Below are 19322 nucleotides of genomic sequence, written 5' to 3' on the forward strand. Positions count from 1 at the left end.
AAATATTTTATAGGTTTTTTTATAAAGCGCATTGTTGACAGACTTGTAAGAAATCAAGTTCCACTGATCTTTGACCCATTGGGGGTTGGTTGGAGAGTCCAAGTGAGAATCTCAAGTGAGAAACCCAAGTGAGAATCCAGTTTAGGGGTTGCCCTTGTCCATGACGCGACGGTTAATGCGTCATTATGATCACAAAAAAAAAAAATAAAGTGTAAAAAAATAAATGAATAAAAAACGCAACGAAAGAAGATCAATGAATGGATCGTCTCGGTTTTCAGACATGGTTTCGGTTTCGGTTTCAGACAAGGTTTCGATTTTCGTATTCGTATTCGTAGTCGTAGTCGTCAAGTATTTGAATGTTTTGCAGTTTGTTTCGGTGTTTAGTGGTCGTCGGGGGCTATTGGGGTTCTCGGTTCTCGGCTTTCTCGATTCTCAGGCACCAGCCGTGGGGTTGGACTTGGACTTGGGGCTTGGTCCGCCACTTGCCGCTCGCCGGCGAATCAGTTTTGTTCCGATCGCGCCACAGCGCACTTCGCACCACCGGCGTTTCGAATTCGAATTCGAGATTCGGTATACGAGAAGTCGATAAAAACCGGGTTTTACGAGAATTTAAGAATACGTTAAATACGAGAATCCGTGCTTTTAGAGAGTTCAAGAGTCCGGGAATTCTAAATGCGACATTTCGCCGAGTGAGTTTCTACTCTCTTCTCTAATTTCTTTTACTTTTGTTTCAATTTTTTTCAAAGTGTATGTGTGTGAAGTCAGTTACAGTGCACAGTAAAAAATAAATGTTTAACAAGGAATAATATTTTTTAAATAATATTTAGAAATATGTTTGTAGGTTTTTCTATGTTTTTAAAGACTAGTATACGATAGAATAGGATTAAAATTTTTTTAAAGTAATAGTTAGTTAAGAAAATGTTAAATATGACTATGGTTCGAGGCTAAAAGTAAATATTTTTTCAGAAACCTTAATGTTATACTACATTAAATTTGATGAGAAAATGCAAGCATATTATAACTTAAAAAGTAATAAGAAAAATATATATATTTTAGACACCTTATTGCTTTAAAAGTATGGAGTAAATTATTGTTTACGGTGTATTAAGTTAAGGCAACAACTGCAACAATAAAATGCAATTAAGCTGCTCAAATCAACAATAAATTGAATTAAACCGCGTCAACACGACAAAAAAAAAACAACAAACCAGCAACTCGACTCGATTGAAATGTGGGTGAGACGTAAAGGAAACAACTCTCCGGGCATTGTAACTCCGTAACTAAGAATTCAAAATCCGGTATACGGGTCTCGGAGACCCGTAGTCTCTGTCCACCCTTTATGTTCTATGGACCAATTAATGCAAATTTTCTGAATAACTTTCTGATGTAATTAATCGGCTGTGATCTTCCAATGCTTGCCCACTATTTTACGCGAATATTCAATTTTAATTTCAATTTATTTTGCAGCTTGAACAATTTAATTAACATTCCCCCTCTATGGCTGATAAATATGAAATTAAAGTGTAATTAACTATTATTACTCGCTTTTTTGGTTTTGGTTATTGTGGGTTAAAAAGGGATTTCCGTTTCAAAGAGCCACACTCCCCGGATCGCTGGTGTTTTTGCATCTTAATGAGGATAAATTTGTTATTGTCCAAACGATGTACTATATATGTATGTATATATATGGGTAGGCGGTGTGGGCGTGGCCTGTTTGGAGTGTGACTTATTGGCCCAATGCATTATGCCATATTAATTGAAACTTGTCGCTTGGCTAGCTAATTATCCAGACTCGATATTAATTAGTGTAGTTTCCAAATGTTCAAGGGGCCTAGGCGTTTAATTGGCTCTTCAGGGGGACTAAAGGGGTTGATTTCTTGGCATTTGTACAGTTTAAATTTTAATAAATAGACAATTGAGAATGGCTTTGCACACTTTTGGAGTAAATAATGGCAATAATATTGAAATAAAACGATTGCAAATTGTTTAATATTTATTAGCTAAATGGTTCGAGAAGCGCAGAGAGAAGCTCTGTCATTTTAATAACAATATGGATGATGTTTTTTCATCACAGCCAATCTTTCTTCTTAAAATTAAAATAGTACACATTTTCCAACATTGCTAAAGTAAAAAAAACTAATAAATTTTACAACTAAAAAGTGTTATCCACTAAAATTAACCCTACACCTTAAAAACTTTCAAACATAATTTGACAACACTTATTTTCTATTATTATTATTATTGCACTTATTATTTTTTCGTGGCTTCTATTTTGTTCATTAGCTTCACCCTATGAGAAGCGAGGAGGAGAGCTCTGCCATTTTATTAGAATTTTAAAGTATTTTCTAGTATTTTTAAGAGGGAGACAGAGAGGAAAAGTCCTTAATTTAGTATTTAAACCTGGCCATTTCTAAGCTTTCTTTTTATTTATATAAAAAAACATTAAATATTGTATTGTATGTCTAAAAATCATGTAAAAATCTATTTAAAAATTAAACATTTATTTTTAATATATATATTTTTAAACTGCTACGCATATTTATTTTTTAAAAAAGAGAATCAAAGCCAATGACTGAATTATGTCTTTGATTTTTAATTAATTTTTGTTTTAAATTACCATAACTTTGGACACTTTACATTCTCCATTGAATACGGTTTTTGACTTTTAAATTTGATTTTTAAATGTTCTCTCTTGCTTTTTAATTAATTTCATTTTCAGTTAAATGCGGCAGCTAAAATGTAAATGCGAAAGTGGCCGAGCAAGCAAAAAAATATAAACGCGAATAAATTAATTAATAAAATCGATAAAAAGTTAAAGAGCCGGCTTGCGGAGAGACTGTTCTCCGTTTCAGCGCTTCGATGATTATGTTTTGGCAACAAAATGTAGATCAGGAATCGAAGCAGAAGAATCCTGCGAGTCCTGCCAGTCCTTCAAGACGTTTCAACATCAGTTTCAATGTGAAAATAGCCGTGAATGTGAACACCAGGATGTGCAATAGCCACCTCAACCAGCAGGCCTCCTCCTCGTCCTGCGAGAATGTTGTCCAGCAACGCTCCAGGACCTTCGATCTCCGCCAGAAACTGACGCGGCTGGGTCGCCAACTCACCAGCGGCCAGGACGGGCATGGTGGCATCTCCACGATTCTGATCATCAACCTCCTGCTCCTCATCCTGCTCTCCATGTGCTGCGATGTGTGCCGCTCCCACGACGGCCGAGCCTTCAACTACACTGCTCCTCGCAGCCCCGAACCCTTCAAGGACGTCAAGCAGATGGGCCTGCTCCGGCCGAAATTGGACAGCGATGTGGTCGAGAAGGTGGCCATTTGGCACAAGCACGCAGCCGCCGATCCGCCGAGCATTGTCGAGGGCATTGCCATCAATAGTCCGGCTGCAGTGCCCCCCGACTTGGTTAATCCTGTCAAGGAGGCATCGGAGCCGGAGCCAGAGCAGGGCCAGGATCAAGAGCAAAGTGTGGATGAGAGAGTGGTTCTGGAGAGGGTCACACGGGATTGTGTTCAGCGATGTATTGTGGAGGTGAGTTTATGAAATTAAGTTACTTTCTGTTATATAGTAATGTTGTGAGACAAATAAGACAGTTTTGGTTTTGGAAGTTTTTTTCAGACCATGTTCTGTTAGTCCTTTTGATTTGACGTTCATATCTCATCCAATTTTAAAGCTAATGTCTTCAAACTTGTTTCAAACCTGGTTTATTTTGGAGAGTACTATATAAGAAAAAATTGTAGAGATCCGAAAACTATAAGCTATAATTTTACTACAAAACACACATACTTTCCTCAATCTTTTCACAAAAAACCCTCTTTTAAAAAGACCTTAAATTTCTCTTTAAGAAAACTGAAACCTAGAGAGCAAAAAAAGTAAAAAACTTGAATACTTTTTGTTGAATGAAATGTTTATTTGTTATTTAGCATATGTCAACAGTAGAATCAGCAAAACAATCCAAACAAGTGCATTGCAAAAAAGCCAAACTCCAATGCCATTTAAATATTAACGTTTAAATTGTAGTTTATCACTTAATAAAAAAAAAAGAAAATAACAAAAGAGAAAAAGTAGTAGTTTTTACTTTTAAATGGGTTAAATGGGATTTACTGATTGCTACACAGAGTGGCAGTTAATCGGTTTAATCTCTGGCCTGTAACATCTAATTAAGTGATATGTGTGTGCTTTAGAATGGAGGATCGTCGGATATTAAATTCCAAGCGCTTTCAGTTTTTCAGTGGGCGGATGATGAAAGCAAATTCCATGCCAGAGTTGACATTTCAATTTTGTCCAACAGATCGGGATTAAAAGATTTTCCAAGCGAGTCCAACCGTATATATGTATGTATATATTATTTGGGTTACTCGAAAGCTTTATTGCAATTTGCATACTAGAACGGCTTGAAATGTAGGTGGTTGGTGGGTCGGTGGGTGGGTGCAGTGCATCCAAATGGATGGGAACTGATGGTGCGATGTCGCCTACTCGTACAGTCCTCGTTTCAATCTAATATTTAATTTAGTTTACTTATATCTTCTTTAAATTTGCATAATATTATGATTTCTATTTTATAGTATTTGTTTTTATATTATATTTACTATTAGTAAATATTTTTTTATTAGTACATTTTTTTAGAAGAAAGAAAGAAAACTCTCTGGAACTCTTTTTAAAAATACTTACGTTTCTAGCCGTACAATATGCAGCAGCGCTCGAGTGACTAATTACTATCGATTACTAACCTATCGATACAAATTGCATTATTCAATATTGCCTATATTTTTGCTACTTAAATACAAACAACTTTTAAAGACCTTAGGTAATATTTTGATTTTATTTCCACCTTCTGTTTGAAACTCATTAGATAATATTTCAACAAAACTGCCTCAAGTTTGACGATGCAGTCAAGCATTTTGTTTGGATTGAATTTCGTCAGAATATATGCACCAGCTTCCAGACATTATTGACCAAAATCCTATATATACATACATATTCATATCCACCTAGATAGCCACAGCCCTGCCAGTGGGCATCCGGATGACTCGTAATTAGTATATTATTATCGGAGCGTGTGTAATAGGAGTAAGCTGCATGTTAATCAGTGGTTCGACTTGCACTTCATTCATTAGTTAAGCGCCATTGTTGTAATCCCTTCTCCCGGTCACGGTCCCAGTCCCGATCCCCGGTACACAATACCGACCACCCCTTTGAATGTCTACGCCCCTGGCTGCCAATTAAAATTAATGATAACCGAACGATTCCCTCTGATTGGTAATATGAATGAGATATGGCTGAATGAGCGATAGGATTTCCACAGATTATGGATGAAATTAATGCGATTTTCACTATTCAAAGATTTGGCCTTTGTTTTCGACAATTTCAATGCATTTTTTTTAATCAATTTTATGTGACAATTAAATGCTAATAAAAGTATATAAGTGATGTAGTTTTCTTGATATTTTTACAACCATTTTAATAACGATTGTATTCGCCATTTTATCCGCAAATCATTGATCTGTATGAAGAATTTTTCTTTCCTATAACCCAGAAACCTAGAGTTTCGAACAAAAGAAATGCCATTAAGATTTTTCGCCTTGTTCGCGTCGCCAGCGAGCAAAATGTTTAGCCAATTTATGTGAGAGTCTATTTTCTGGGGACATGTTCGTAGATTTATTTACACTCCAGGTGCTTTTTATAGAAATTTTTAAACAAAAATCTAGAAATAATAGTAGTAACAAAAACTGATTTGTGGTTTAAACTAGACTTTTTTTTTCGTTTTTCTTAAAGCTTATAAATAAGAAAATTAGGACCCAAAGACAAAGAATTAATGTTGGAAAGCTTTAAAAAAATGCCTACATAAGAAAATATTAAAATATTTAAATAAGAAAAGCAGGATCCAAAGCCAAAGATCCATTCTTGAAAAGCTCCTAATAGTCCTCTGCAAAATTAAAAAAAAGGTAAAAAAATAAAGAAGATCCACAGAAGAGTAAAGAAGAGGGTGATCAAGTTTATGCCTTAAAAAAGTGTTTTAAAAAATTTTAAATAATAATAAGAAGGATCTAAAGAAGACACAGAATCAATCTAAAAAGGCTCCGAAGCAAGCTTTGCAGAATTAAAAAAGGTAAAAAATGTTTCATAAGAAAAAGGAAGAGGAGATCGACGAAAGGCCAGGCTTTAAAAGAAGTGTTTTAAAAATATTTAAAGAAGAAAAGCAGGATCCATAGAAGGCACAGATCTCACCCTGGATACTTCTACTGTATAGCAATGACATTTAGCAGAATTAAAAAATTAGGAATTAAATTAAAAATTATTTAAGAACGTGGAATTAAAAAAAATAAATAAACAAGGTCCGAAGAAAAGGAAGAAGAGATCGACGAAAGCCAATGCATTAAAAGGAGAGATTTTTCAAATATTTAAATAAGGAAAGCAGAATTCCCAGAATCAAAATTGGATAGATCCAATGTATAGAAATTACCCTTTGAAGAATAAAAAAAAAAAGGGTAAAAAATGAACAAAAAGTGAGTAAGCCACATATTTCAATAAAAATAAATAAAATAAAACTTTGGGCGTCGGAGGATATTCAAAAAAGCTCCACACCACATAGACTCCAAAGATAAAATAGGAATAAAGAAAAAAATGTTTTTATAAAAATTCAAATAATAAAATAAGAAAATAAGAGACGAGTGCGAGTCGAATGCCAAACGACTACTGACTGCCTATCAGGATTTTATAATATAGTTCTATGTTTTATCGGAAGCAATAGAGGTGGAAAAAGCTTCATGATCTAAGACGACTATCGATTTTTTGCGGTGTTTCATCGATTTTTGTCTTGAAACTTGGCAAAAATTATCGATGTCGGAAAATATTTTTAAAGTTTGTTTAAGAAAACTCATTGTAAATGGTTTTAAAAGATGTAACTTTATTTAAAAGAAAATATTATAGCTAAAATATGTTGGTTTTTAGGTCAGGATTCTCAAGTACAGTCCTTAGCTTTCACGAAAGGGAATTAGAGATGTCAAAACCCTAGTTGATGAGGTGTATGGATTTTTTGACGATAGTTAATCGATATTTCCTTTAATACATCCAAAAAATTGATGTCTCAATGGAATATACTAAACATAAAATTAATTCTCTTGTTTAAAAATATGTAAAAAGAAAGGTTTTATATTATCTATAATTTCATATGCATATATTTCGTTTTTCAAATTATTTATATCTGCTGCTATAATTTTCATCTTGGGTGTACTTCACCCTGTGCCTGTATATTTTCTTTGGCTTTGCTTTTCCAGAGCCTGACGGCAGCGGCAGCGGCAGCAACAACAATGCCACAATAATGGTGTCAATAACACACCAGCCCAGTCTGCCTTGCCACGCCCCCTCCCCGCCCCTTTTTGTATGTGTGTGTGTGTGTGAGTAGGTCTCCAAGTTAATGTAATAGAAATTGTACAACAAAAGATGAGCAATGACGACATGAAAACCCCCAATGCCAATTAGTCGTAGAACTCTGGGGCCTCTGGGCTCTCCTCCACTCAGTTCTCAGTTCTCACTTTGGATTCTCTGTTCCCGCAAACAGCATCGCCTCCCTTTTTGGGAGAAATAGGGAGGAGAACTGCTCTCGAAAAGCTATTTCTGTTTGTGAAAAAGCCAATCAAGCTAAATTAATAAAATATTACGTAGAATTCTAAATTAAATTGAAGCATGTGCGAAATAAAAACACGAAAAGCACGATTCTTTGTGAGGGGGCAAGTGGAAGAAAAAATGTGGAGAAATTGAAATCCATGTGAGGGGGAAATCCCCTGGTAATTACTAGTCCATTTAGTAAGCCAAGGCAACACACACAGTTAACAAAGTTTGCCATTTTAAGGAGTTTGTAATTGGCGCAGGGGGCACTTCCAAATGGACTAAATCGGGTTTTAAGTGCTAGCCTTCCGTTTCCATTTCCTTTTCTTTATTTTTTTTTTAATGTTTTCTTTGTCAGGGAACTGTGAGCCATGGCTAAAAGGATTTTCCTGACTTTCAAGGTTAAAACGGGCTATTTTATGTGTTTGGGGGGTACATAAAATACATTGTAACCGAGGGATTTCTTGTAATTATCATAAACTATTTAGCTTTTTTTGTTTAAAAGTTACATATTAGTTATATTTAAATATTTGTATTACATCTCTTCAATTAAATAATAGGCCTAAATATAATTTTATTAAAATAAAGCAATTTATTTATAAATTCTGGTGACCACGTTCAAAATGGTGACCCCGATAGAACCCTTTTTTAATTTTTTAAATAATTTTTAAACATTTTATGTCAATAATATTAACTATTTTTTTCCAATTTTCTTAAACAAACTTATTTCTATTTGTTTGAAAATATTCTTGTCAATATTCTATTCAAAATATTGGTGAAAATTTTGATATGAATAAATCATACCTTTCTTTGTTTGAAAATATTGCTTATCATTACTTGGTGACCCCGATTTTTGCGGATATGTGTTTAACCCTTTGCTGACCAAAGTCCAGGGCATGCAAATGAAATTCAAGCATTCGGCAAACGCAACTCGTTCAACTCAAAACTCGTTTCTCTCAAAAAAGCAACACACTTAAGCTCAAATTTATGCAAAGATTCTCGGAAATCTTAAGCACAATGCAAAATTAAACTAGTTTTTAAAGCATAGGCATAGATTTGTTGTTTAAAAATAAATGTTTGACTTTAGAAATGTATTTGTTTAAGGAAACAATAAAAATTAAAGTTAAAAAGCTGGTAAATTGTAAAGTTAATAAATAAAAGAAAGCACCTTTAGCCTGTATTTTTTTAAATAATTCCCACGACTCTAAAAACCCCAATCCACAATTTCCGTTCTCAGGAGCCACAAAAGGCTAATTGTTTAGACTTTTACTTTATTTTTGTTTATTTTCCAGGAGGATCTGTTTCTGGACGAGTTCGGCATTCAGTGCGAAAAGGCCGACAACAGCGACAAGTGCTACAAGACACGAGTAAGTTTTTGGAATTAAACTGGACACCTTGTAATGAGATATGGACCTCGAGAAAGGGGCAGTCAGGAGCGGAGATCTGTAATCCGACACCCACCTGTTGACCGCATTTAACAAAAAGGAGAGTCAGTTGGAGAAGAACTCAAAGTGCATGATTCGCTGCCAATCGTTTTCTTTCTCCAGAAAGCACAGGAAACCATTTAGTAGAATTTGTAGCCGACTAGGTTTTGGGATGGACCTCCTCCAGGGATCCCTTTCCGTGTGATTTCTTAAAGCCGACAAGGACATCCAACAAGGGATCTTCATTCTTGTTGGTCCCTGTCCTGAAGAATTTCGTTTATGAGAGTCCTTTGTTTAAACTTGAAATTTAAGAGAATGTAATCGCAATTTGGATAAGCACTTTTGACTTTTAAAGCAAGGTTTTGGGATGGGTTTTCATCCATAAAAGGAATAATAGACAGATCCTACGATTTAAATAAAAAATGTTATACTTTCCAGTGCACCAAGGGCTGTTCGCAGTGGTATCGCGCCCTCAAGGAGCTGGAACCCTGCCAGGAGGCCTGCGTAAGTGAGCCCCAAACCCCAGAACGCACCTCTCCCATTCTCTCCACCACTGCCACAAACACCACCCTCGATCCCCACCAGAATGATCCTCCACAAAGTTGTTTCCTGTACAGTCGTCGCTGCAGTTCTACCCCCACGACATGCCCTGCATCGCCGCCTGCGAGATGGCCCAGCGGGACTACTGGCACCTCCAGCGCCTGGCCATGAGCCAGCTGGTGGAGCGGACCCAGCCTCAGTTGGAGCGTTCCCCCCGGGCGGATGGACAGCCGGCGCCTCTGACCATACGCTGGGCGATGCACTTTCCGGAGCACTACCTGGCCAGTCGGCCCTTCAATATTCAGTACCAGTTTCTCGATCACCATGGCCTCGAACAGGACGAGGAAGAGGACAAAACTGAGCAGGATGTAGAGGGGGATCCGGCGGCACAGGATGAGCGGTCGAGCACTTGGTTCAATCTGGCGGATTATGACTGTGATGAGTACTATGTGTGCGAGATATTGGAGGCTCTGATGCCATACACTCAGTACAGGGTGAGTTTCTTGTTGGGTGGTCAAGGGGACTAACAGACCTATGAGTATAGCCCGGAATTCCAAGATCTAATTTTCATAAACCCTACAGTTTCGTTTCGAGTTACCGTTTGGGGAGAGCAGCGAGGATGTCCTCTACTCACCAGCCACCCCCGCCTACCAAACTCCGCCCGAAGGTGCTCCCACCTCCGCTCCGGTTATCGATCACCTGGTGGCTCTGGACGAAAGCCACCTAGCCGTCCACTGGCATCCCGGACGCTTTACGAATGGACCCGTTGAGGGCTATCGCCTGCGTCTAAGAGCCGACTCTGGAAATCTCAGAGAACAGGTGGGTCTTGATCTCATGTCCTTCGGGGAGTTACTAGAATGCCGCTTCCCCTTCCTCCTTTTCAGTTAATGCCTTCGATGCGGGGTAGCTACATCTTCTCGGAACTCCAACCGGCTACCAACTACAGTCTGGAGATCACAACCATCAACAAACAAGGCGAAGGTCCAGCCGGGAAGGCTTCCATAGCCACTCCACTGCCGCGAAATGAGAAACCCGTAAAGGATCTAACGGAGGCTGTGCTCCTGGCCGGAAAGAGGACTATCGTTTGGCAGTCCCTGGAGCCGGGGGGCGAGAGTTCGGTGATCTATCAGTCGCAGGCGGAGCTACTGGACATGGCCTGGTCGCAACAGCACCAGCAGCTCTGGCTACTGGACACTTACGGGGAACTGAAAAGGTAAGGATGCTATACCAGGACTATCGAAGATTATAGTTCTTTTTTGGGACAGTCTCAGGATATCCGCCGGACAGTTGAAGGCGCCGGCCGAGAAACTTCAACTGGATCTGGGGAATGTAACCACTGACGACGGCGACCAGTGGACGCCACGGAAACTGAGCTACGACTGGCTACGTCATCGTCTCTACTTCGCCATGGAGATCCTGGGCAAGGACTCCCGTCCGAAATACCAATTTGTGTCTACGGATCTCAAGGGTGAAGATGTTTCGGAACTGGGAAGTCCCTCTGATTGGCCAGTTCTCCAGATGGAAGTGGATGCCCTGAACGGTTGGATCTTCTGGACGGATGAGCAGGACCTGTGGCGTCGGGATCTGAGTGACGGGAACAGCTTGCGCCTGGCCAGGATCCGGCAGCCAGGATGGTTCGTCCTGCAACCGAGGCACTGGCTGCTCCGCCTCCACTTGCCGCAGGAGGAGAAGATGCTGGAGCTGAGCTACGATGGGGAATTCAAGCAGCCACTGGCCGCCGGAGGAGCTGCCTCCGCCTTCGCCCTGTTGGGTCGATACCTGCTCCTGGCCAAGGATCTCAAGCAACTAAATCTGATGGATGAAAGGACACAGGCAGTGGCGGCCACGTGGCCCTTGAGCAACGTTCCCGACTGCTGCTATTCGATGGTACTCTTGGATGCCGATCTCCAGCCTCCCAGTAGCACCGGCGGAAGGCCTCGGCAGCTGAAGGCGCTCCTGGGCTCGCAGGCGGCCAAGATCTCGTGGCTGGAACCGGAGCACAATCCCTACCAGTCGCCGAAGGTCTTTCGCGTGTGGAGCTACGAGCTGGAGGTGCTGGACGTGGCCAGTCAGAGTGTCTTCAACATCCGGAACATCCGGGTGCCCTTCTTCGGCCTGCAACGCCTCCAGCCGGACAATCTCTACCAGCTCCGGGTGCGGGCCATCACCGGGGAGGGCGAGCCGAGGGAGTGGACGCCCTCCCTCTCCGTCCGGACGTGGCCGATGGGACCACATCGCCTCCGCTGGTCGAGCCGGGAGGGAAGGCTCTATCTGACGGACGAACTGGGAGAGGGCTTGGAGGAGCAGACCGGATTCCCCGCCCTGGCCCAGCAGCCCGGGCCCATGACTATGGTCAACGATAGCACCGGATACTATGTCACCGAAGGCGGACTGCTGCACTGCATCAATCTGAGGCACCAGCCCGGGACATGCCCCATTCCCGAGCCCCTGCATCACGTGGGATCTGTGACGTATGACTGGCGGAGCGGACGCCTCTACTGGACGGATCTCTCCCGGAACTGTGTGATTCGCATGGATCCCCGAAGTGGCAAGCGCGAGCTGCTGCCCATCTTCGAAGCCCGCTCCCTAGCCCTGGACCCCCGGCAGGGTCACCTCTACTACACCACCAGCTCCCACCTTTCCCGCCTGGGTGGCACTCCAGAGGAGTCGCTGCTCTACTACCGGGTGAATGGACTGGAGGGCAGCATCGCCTCTTTCGTGTTGGACACCCAGCAGGATCTGCTCTATTGGCTGGTGGCAGGACCTTCGGTCCTTCGGCTGTACAGGACGCCACTGACGTTGGCCGGCCGGGAGCCCCAGCTGCTCCGCGAGATGAGAGGCCACAGCAGGACCCTGCCGCGGAGCCTCCAGCTGGTTCGGCCGCTAGGGGCTCTGACTTGGTTGGAACGTAGTGGTCAGAGGGCCCGGCTGCTCCGCCTCACGTCCCTGGAATCCAATGCAATGGTCCTGAAAACCCCGTCGGAAGCTTCTCCGGCCACGGCTCTGCAGTTGCTGGGGGAGGAGGTGCCGCCCGTGCCGGATGATGGAGTCATCCCGCAGCCAGTGTCCGCCGAGAGTGTGCGTCTGGATGACGGGCACTGGGACGACTTCCACGTCCGCTGGCAGCCCTCGACTTCCGGCGGAAATCACAGCATTTCCTACCGACTGCTCCTGGAGTTCGGCCAGAGGATTCAGGCCCTGGATCTGAGCACTCCGTTCGCCCGGCTAACCCAGCTCCCGCAGGCCCAGCTCCAGCTGAAGATCAGCATCACACCGCGCACGGCATGGAGGAGTGGTCCCACTACCAGGGTGCAGCTGACGACTCCGCAGGCGGCGCCCACCCAGCCCCGGCGACTGCGCGTCTTTGTGGAGCGCCTGGCGGCTCCGCTCCGGGATCCGAATGTGAGTGCCCTGCTGCGGTGGGATTCGCCGGAACAGGGACAGGACGTGGGCGCCAGTGCCGTGCAGGCCCTGGAGTATCACATCAGTTGCTGGCTGGGATCGGAGCTGCACACGGAGCTCCGGCTGAATCAGAGCGCTCTGGAGGCGCGCGTGGAGGGCCTGCAGCCGGACGAGACGTATCACTTCCAGGTGGAGGCCCGGGTGGCCGCCACTGGGTCGGCAGCCGGAGCGGCCAGTCACGCCCTGCACGTGGCGCCCGAGGTCCAGGCGGTGCCCCGCCTCCTCTACGCCAATGCGGAGTTCATCGGGGAACTGGATCTGGACACTCGGAGTCGGAGGCGTCTCGTGCACACGGCCAGTCCCGTGGAGCACCTGGCGGTGATCGAGGGCGAGCAGAGACTCCTGTGGGTCAATGAGCACGTGGAACTGATGACCCACGTTCCGGGAACAACGCCCGCGAAGCTGGCCCGGATGCGGGCCGAGGTCCTGGCCCTGGCCGTGGACTGGGTCCAGCGGACGGTCTACTGGGCGGAGCTGGACGCCGCGGGCGGTGGTCCCAAGGCGGCAGTCATCTACCGACTGGATCTGTGCCGCTTCGAGGGCAAGATCCTCCAGGGCGAGCGCATGTGGAGCACTCCGCGTGGTCGCCTGCTCCGGGATCTGGTGGCTCTTCCCCATGCCAGCTCCCTCATCTGGCTGGAGTTCGACGAAGCATCTCCGAAGGAGGGAAGCCTCAGAGGCAGGAACCTGACCGACGGATCCGGCCTGGAGCTCATCACCCAGCAGAAGGTGATCCGGTTGTATGGAGGAAGCTTGGAGCCGGGCGCCGAGACCCTCAACCTGGTGGACCAGCAGGGCAAGCTGTGTGTCTACGACGTGGCCCGGCAGCTGTGCACGGCGAGCGCCCTGCGCGCCCAGTTGAGTCTCCTTACCGAGGACTACACCACCGGGCAACTGGCCCAGGATTCCGGCTACCTCTACGCCCTGAGGAACGCCAGTATCCGGGCGTATGGCCGGCGGCGCCAGCAGATGGAGTACTTGGTGGAACTGGAGCCGGAGGAAGTGCGTCTCCTGCAGGCCCACAACTATCAGGCGTATCCCGGGAAGAGCTGCCTGCTCCTGCCGGCGGCTGGAGGGGTTTCCCTCAAGAAGGAGGACCTTGAGTGCCAGGAAGAGGAGTGCCGCATCCGGCTGCCGTGGGTGCGGGCCGGGAAGGAGTGCTCCCTCCCAGTGCCTGGTGTCAGATACCAACTGAACCTCACGTTGGATGGTGACTCCGAGGAAGTGGCCCCTCTGGGACAGTGGCTACTGAACGCGGGGGATACTCTGAACATCACAGACCTCCAGCCCTTCACCCGGTACACGCTGAAGGGCATCCTCAGTGGCTTCTACCAGATGAAGTTGGCGCTTCCCACTTTGGAGCTCTCGCCCGCTGAGCTCCTCACCGCCCCGGCCACGCCCTCGGCGCCCAGGAACTTCAGCGCCCGGGTCCTGAGTCCCACGGAACTGGAGGTCAGCTGGCTACCGCCGGAGCAGCTTCGCAGCGACAGCGTCTACTATATGCTTTACTGGCAGCAGGAGCCGGAGGACGAGACCTCCGGGCAGGATCTCAAGGAGCAGCGCCTAGAGGTGGCGGGGAGTCATCGCTTGGCCGCCCTAAAGCCCGGATCCGGCTATCGTCTCTGGGTCCAGGCCCATGCCACGCCGGCCAAGGCTAACAGCAGCGGTCGCGTCCACGTGCGCACTTTTTCGGAGCTCCCGGAACTGCAGCTCCTCGAACTGGGACCCTACTCGATCACCCTCACCTGGGCGGGTACTCCGGATCCCCTGAGCTCCCTCCACCTGGAGTGTCGTTCGCTGGGCGAGCAGCTGCGTCGGAACGTGGCCGGGAATCACACACGCATGGTGGTGGAGCCACTGCAGCCCCGGACACACTACCAGTGCCGGCTGCTGCTCGGTTATGCCACCACACTCGGATCATCGCCGTACCACGGTCCGATCGAGGAGTATGAGACCCTGGGGGATGCACCTAGTCAGCCCGGGCGGCCCCAGCTGGAGCACATAGCTGGGGAGGTCTTCCGGGTCACCTGGACTCCGGCTCGGGGCAATGGAGCCGCCATCGTCCTCTACAACCTGGAGGCACTCCAGGCCCGGAGCAGCCGGAGGCGGAGACGTCGCCGGCGAAGGCATGCAGAGAGCGGGGGATCCGTGGAGCAGCTGCCGTGGGCGGAGGAGCCGACGGTGATGGAGGACCAGTGGCTGGACTACTGCAACACCACAGAGCTGAGCTGCATAGTCCGGAGCCTGCACTCCAGTCGCCTGCTCCTGTTCCGGGTGAGGGCGCGGAGTCAGGAGCACGGCTGGGGGCCGTACAGCGAGGAGAGCGAACGGGTGGCGGAGCCGTTCGTTTCCCCGGAAAAGAGAGGTTCCCTGGTGCTGGCTATCATAGCCCCGGCCGCGATTGTCTCCAGCTGTGTCCTGGCGCTTTTCCTGGTGCGGAAGGGTAAGTGATTCCTCATCCTTTTGGTTCTAACTTCATCCCTAAAAGTCTCTCGTCCATTTCCAGTTCAGAAACGGCGTCTTCGCGCTAAGAAACTCCTCCAGCAGAGCCGTCCCAGTATCTGGAGCAACCTGTCCACCTTGCAGACCCAACAACAACTAATGGCCGTCCGGAACCGTGCCTTCTCCACCACTCTGAGTGATGCGGACATCGCCCTCCTGCCCCAGATCAGTTGGAGTCAGTTGAAGTTGCTGAGATTCCTCGGAAGCGGAGCTTTCGGGGAAGTCTACGAGGGACAACTGCAAACCGAGGACTCCAAGGAGCCGCAGCGTGTGGCCATCAAGGTGAATAGGTGTCCTTGATAGCTAGTCCTGATAGCTAATCTTGTATGTCCTTTTCAGAGCCTGCGGAAAGGCGCCAGCGAGTTTGCGGAGCTCCTCCAGGAGGCTCAGCTGATGAGCAATTTCAAGCACGAGAACATCGTCTGTCTGGTGGGGATTTGCTTCGATACGGAGTCCATATCCTTGATAATGGAGCACATGGAGGCTGGGGATCTATTGAGTTATTTGCGATCAGCCAGGACCAACACCAGTCAGGTGGGTAGAAGGACTAAGCAAGACTAGAAGACTACCTACTCTATAACTTACTTTCAGGACTCCCAGCCCGGTCAGGGATTGTCGCTCTCCGAGCTCTTGGCCATGTGCCTGGACGTGGCCAATGGCTGTAGCTATCTGGAGGACATGCACTTTGTCCATCGGGATCTGGCCTGCAGAAACTGCCTCGTTACGGAGACCACAGGAGCCACAGGATCAGATCGCCGGCGAACGGTGAAGATTGGAGACTTTGGACTGGCGAGGGACATCTACAAGAGCGACTACTATCGGAAGGAGGGCGAAGGACTGCTTCCAGTTCGCTGGATGTCTCCGGAGAGCCTGGTGGATGGTCTGTTCACCACCCAGTCGGATGTGTGGGCCTTCGGAGTCCTCTGCTGGGAGATCCTTACGCTGGGCCAGCAACCGTATGCGGCGAGGAACAATTTCGAGGTGCTGGCCCACGTCAAGGACGGAGGACGATTGCAGCAGCCGCCCATTTGTCCGGATAGGCTGTGGGTCCCACGATTCCATGTATATGTCTTCCATATCCTAATCCTCCATCCTTTTCAGTTACTCTCTGCTCATCTTGTGCTGGCGCACAGATCCTTGGGAGCGGCCTAGTTTCCGGCGCTGCTACAACACTCTCCATGCCATTGGCACGGATCTCCGGCGGAGTCAGATGGCGGGAGCCGGCCAGGAGACGGTGGTCATATCCCGGACAGAGCCGAGAGTGCGTTTCGACGAGGAGCCGTCCAGGAAGGAGAAGGAAAAGGAGGACCAGGAGCAGGAGCAGGAGGATGGTCTGTCCCTGCAGGAGGTAGTTGCCACTGGGGATGCGAGTCCTTCGAAGGAGAAACAGCTTTACGCCAATGAAGGAATCTCCCGGCTGTAAAGGGGTTTCTATTTCTCACAAAATAATACACAACGCAATGTGGTCACAAATTAGCTTTCCAATTAAATTTTAAGATTTACTTTTAAGCCACCATCCTTTGCAACGATTTTTAGTAAATAAAAACAAATAACTAATTAATTTTAATATTTTTGTGCTCCTTCATTCGCCCCTAAAAGAGAGCTTTAAAGTTTGAACTTTTTGTTGGGGGCTGGTTGTTATAATTCGCAATTGGTTCAGGTTAGTTTTTGGGGAAGACCCTTGACATTTCGCCTCTAGACTCAGTCTGCCTCCGTCTTCGATCCAGGCAGGTCTCACCCTTATTTGCTTATTTCTTTATTATTATATTTTTATATTTAAGTATTTTATTTTACTGTTTTCCCGCAAAACCCCAAATATTATTTTGCGGTGGTTATAGACGCACAAAATCCACCGTCGAGCGCCTCTCTGCTTTTCTTATTTTATTTTGTATTTTAGAGAAAACCAGTCGGTTCCACCAACTTCCGGCTCTTATTTCCTCCTTTACTTTACTAAGGCTTGATATTTGCTACGTGGAGTTGTTCGCTACTAGCTTCCACCACAAGTTGGATAGGAATTTCGATGCTTTCGGAGTCGTTTGTGTTCTCCTAAGAAAATTATTTTATTTCCAATGTTTGAATATGGATTATTAGGTGGTCGCATCGTAGTTTTTCGGTGGTTTTTAAATAAAATATATAATAAGAATTACACGCTTGGGTTCTCCTGAAATCATTTTATTTCCAATGATACCTTATGGATTAATTTAAGTGGTCGCATCGTAGTTTTTACGACTTTAATTTCTTTATTTATTTATTAGCGTCGTTATGCTATCAGCGATGTTTTGGGTCCTCCTATAAATATTATTCGATTTCCAATAATATCCTATGGATTATTAGGTGGTCGCATCGTACATTTTCGGGACATAACTTTATTTTATTTTTAATCTTAAAATATAAAATATGGGAGAGTATGACAATGACCTGATTTTCCTATTTTTGTTTCATTTGTTAGTCCCAATTATTCTAGTCATTTATTATTCATTCAGAATAAAAGATACTTGTATCTGGTGTTCCCCGAAAGACATTCTTTTGATTCCTGATTTTCTTAATATGTTACTGAACAATATTTTACACCTCAACATTTTATTTATTTTGCTCTGGTGCTTTAAATAAAAATAATTTAAAACAGGCTTTGAATACGTTACCAAAGACTAAAAGCATAAGGACTTTCAAGCTGATTTTCTTATATTTTTTTATTTTCCTTATAAAATACTACTCTTCCATGAGTTCTCCGATTTTTAATTTTTTGATAATAAATAACATTTTTTGATAATAAATAACATTGGTTATCTGTTAGGTGCTCAAGTTGCCAATCTCTTGAGTCTTATTTTCTTTTTTTATTTTCATTCTATCAATTAATATTTTTATTTAAAATAAAGTGGGCTTTAAATAAAAATAATTTAAAAAAGGTTATAAATACGTTACCAAACACTAGAAGCATAAGTGGTGCTTTTTAAAACAGATTTTTTTTCTTTTCTTATTTGTCTTTCTTATTTTATGAGTTCTCCTAAAATTTTTAATTTTTTTCGATAATAAATTACATTGGTTTTATATGCCAGATGGTCAATAATGTTAAGTATTTGAGCCTCATTTTCTATTTTATTTGTTTTTTAATTCTAAATATATTTTTTTTATTCAACACTTTGTTAGATAATATAGGAACTGAAAAAACTGTTGAGCACATGGGTCTAAGTTCCTTACAAAATATCAAAATCGTAGTGACGAAAACTACCATTTTGTTTGCTTTATTTTTCTTAACTTATTATGACTCTTTTTTTTAGAAATTTTTGGGTTTCCTTCCTCGTTCTCGAGTTTATGACAATTGCAGGGAATCCATGCGGGGATTGGTTTTTCTTTTTTTTTTTTTGGGAAAATTTGAAACTTTTTTTATTTTCTTATTTTTCTTTCCTATTTTATGAGTTCTCCTATAATTTTTTTTTTTCGATAATAAATTGCATTGGTTATATATATATAAAATTCGTAGTGACGAAAACTACCATTTTGTTTGCTTTATTTTTTCTTAACAATATTATTTTATTATTTTCATTTTATTTATTTGTATATTATTTTAAAAGTGTATGGGAATTTTTTCATTTAAATTCTAATAAAAATTTATATTGAGAAAAACTTTTTCATCTTTTCATTAAAAACATTTTAAAAATTATAGTGACGAAAACGACCTCTCATTTGTCTCATTTTTCATTTTCTTAGTTCATAAATTTCGTTATATTTTTACCCTAATTATTGGAATAATGTCCGAAAAGTGTATTGGGAATTCTTCATTGC

At 44.2% G+C, this 19322-nt stretch overlaps 1 protein-coding gene across 1 annotated transcript; it reads left to right on the forward strand.

Annotated features, from left to right (window-relative positions):
* The first annotated feature begins 392 nt into the window (after window positions 1-392).
* On the forward strand, window positions 393-17100 carry LOC6503105 (protein sevenless). The gene is made up of 12 exons (XM_001963400.4): window positions 393-689; window positions 2720-3534; window positions 8904-8978; window positions 9474-9539; window positions 9653-10069; window positions 10158-10394; window positions 10460-10788; window positions 10841-15480; window positions 15544-15821; window positions 15879-16073; window positions 16131-16582; window positions 16641-17100. Exons 2-12 carry the CDS (start codon window positions 2860-2862, stop codon window positions 16960-16962), a joined length of 7686 nt encoding a protein of 2561 aa, XP_001963436.2. The 5' UTR covers window positions 393-689; window positions 2720-2859; the 3' UTR covers window positions 16963-17100.
* The last annotated feature ends 2222 nt before the right edge of the window (window positions 17101-19322 follow it).

This window comes from Drosophila ananassae, chromosome XL (genome assembly GCF_017639315.1).
Source record: "Drosophila ananassae strain 14024-0371.13 chromosome XL, ASM1763931v2, whole genome shotgun sequence".
In the NCBI taxonomy this organism is placed as follows: Eukaryota; Metazoa; Arthropoda; class Insecta; order Diptera; family Drosophilidae; genus Drosophila; species Drosophila ananassae.

What these genes read in the sequence shown, in the direction of transcription:
- LOC6503105 (XM_001963400.4), top strand. Translation starts at nt 2,860, where the DNA reads ATGATTATGTTTTGGCAACAAAATGTAGATCAGGAATCGAAGCAGAAG. An exon ending in TTCAGCGATGTATTGTGGAG is followed by an intron (nt 3,535 to 8,903) that starts GTGAGTTTATGA and finishes TTTATTTTCCAG; the next exon opens with GAGGATCTGTTTCTGGACGA. An exon ending in ACTTACGGGGAACTGAAAAG is followed by an intron (nt 10,789 to 10,840) that starts GTAAGGATGCTA and finishes TTTTTGGGACAG; the next exon opens with TCTCAGGATATCCGCCGGAC.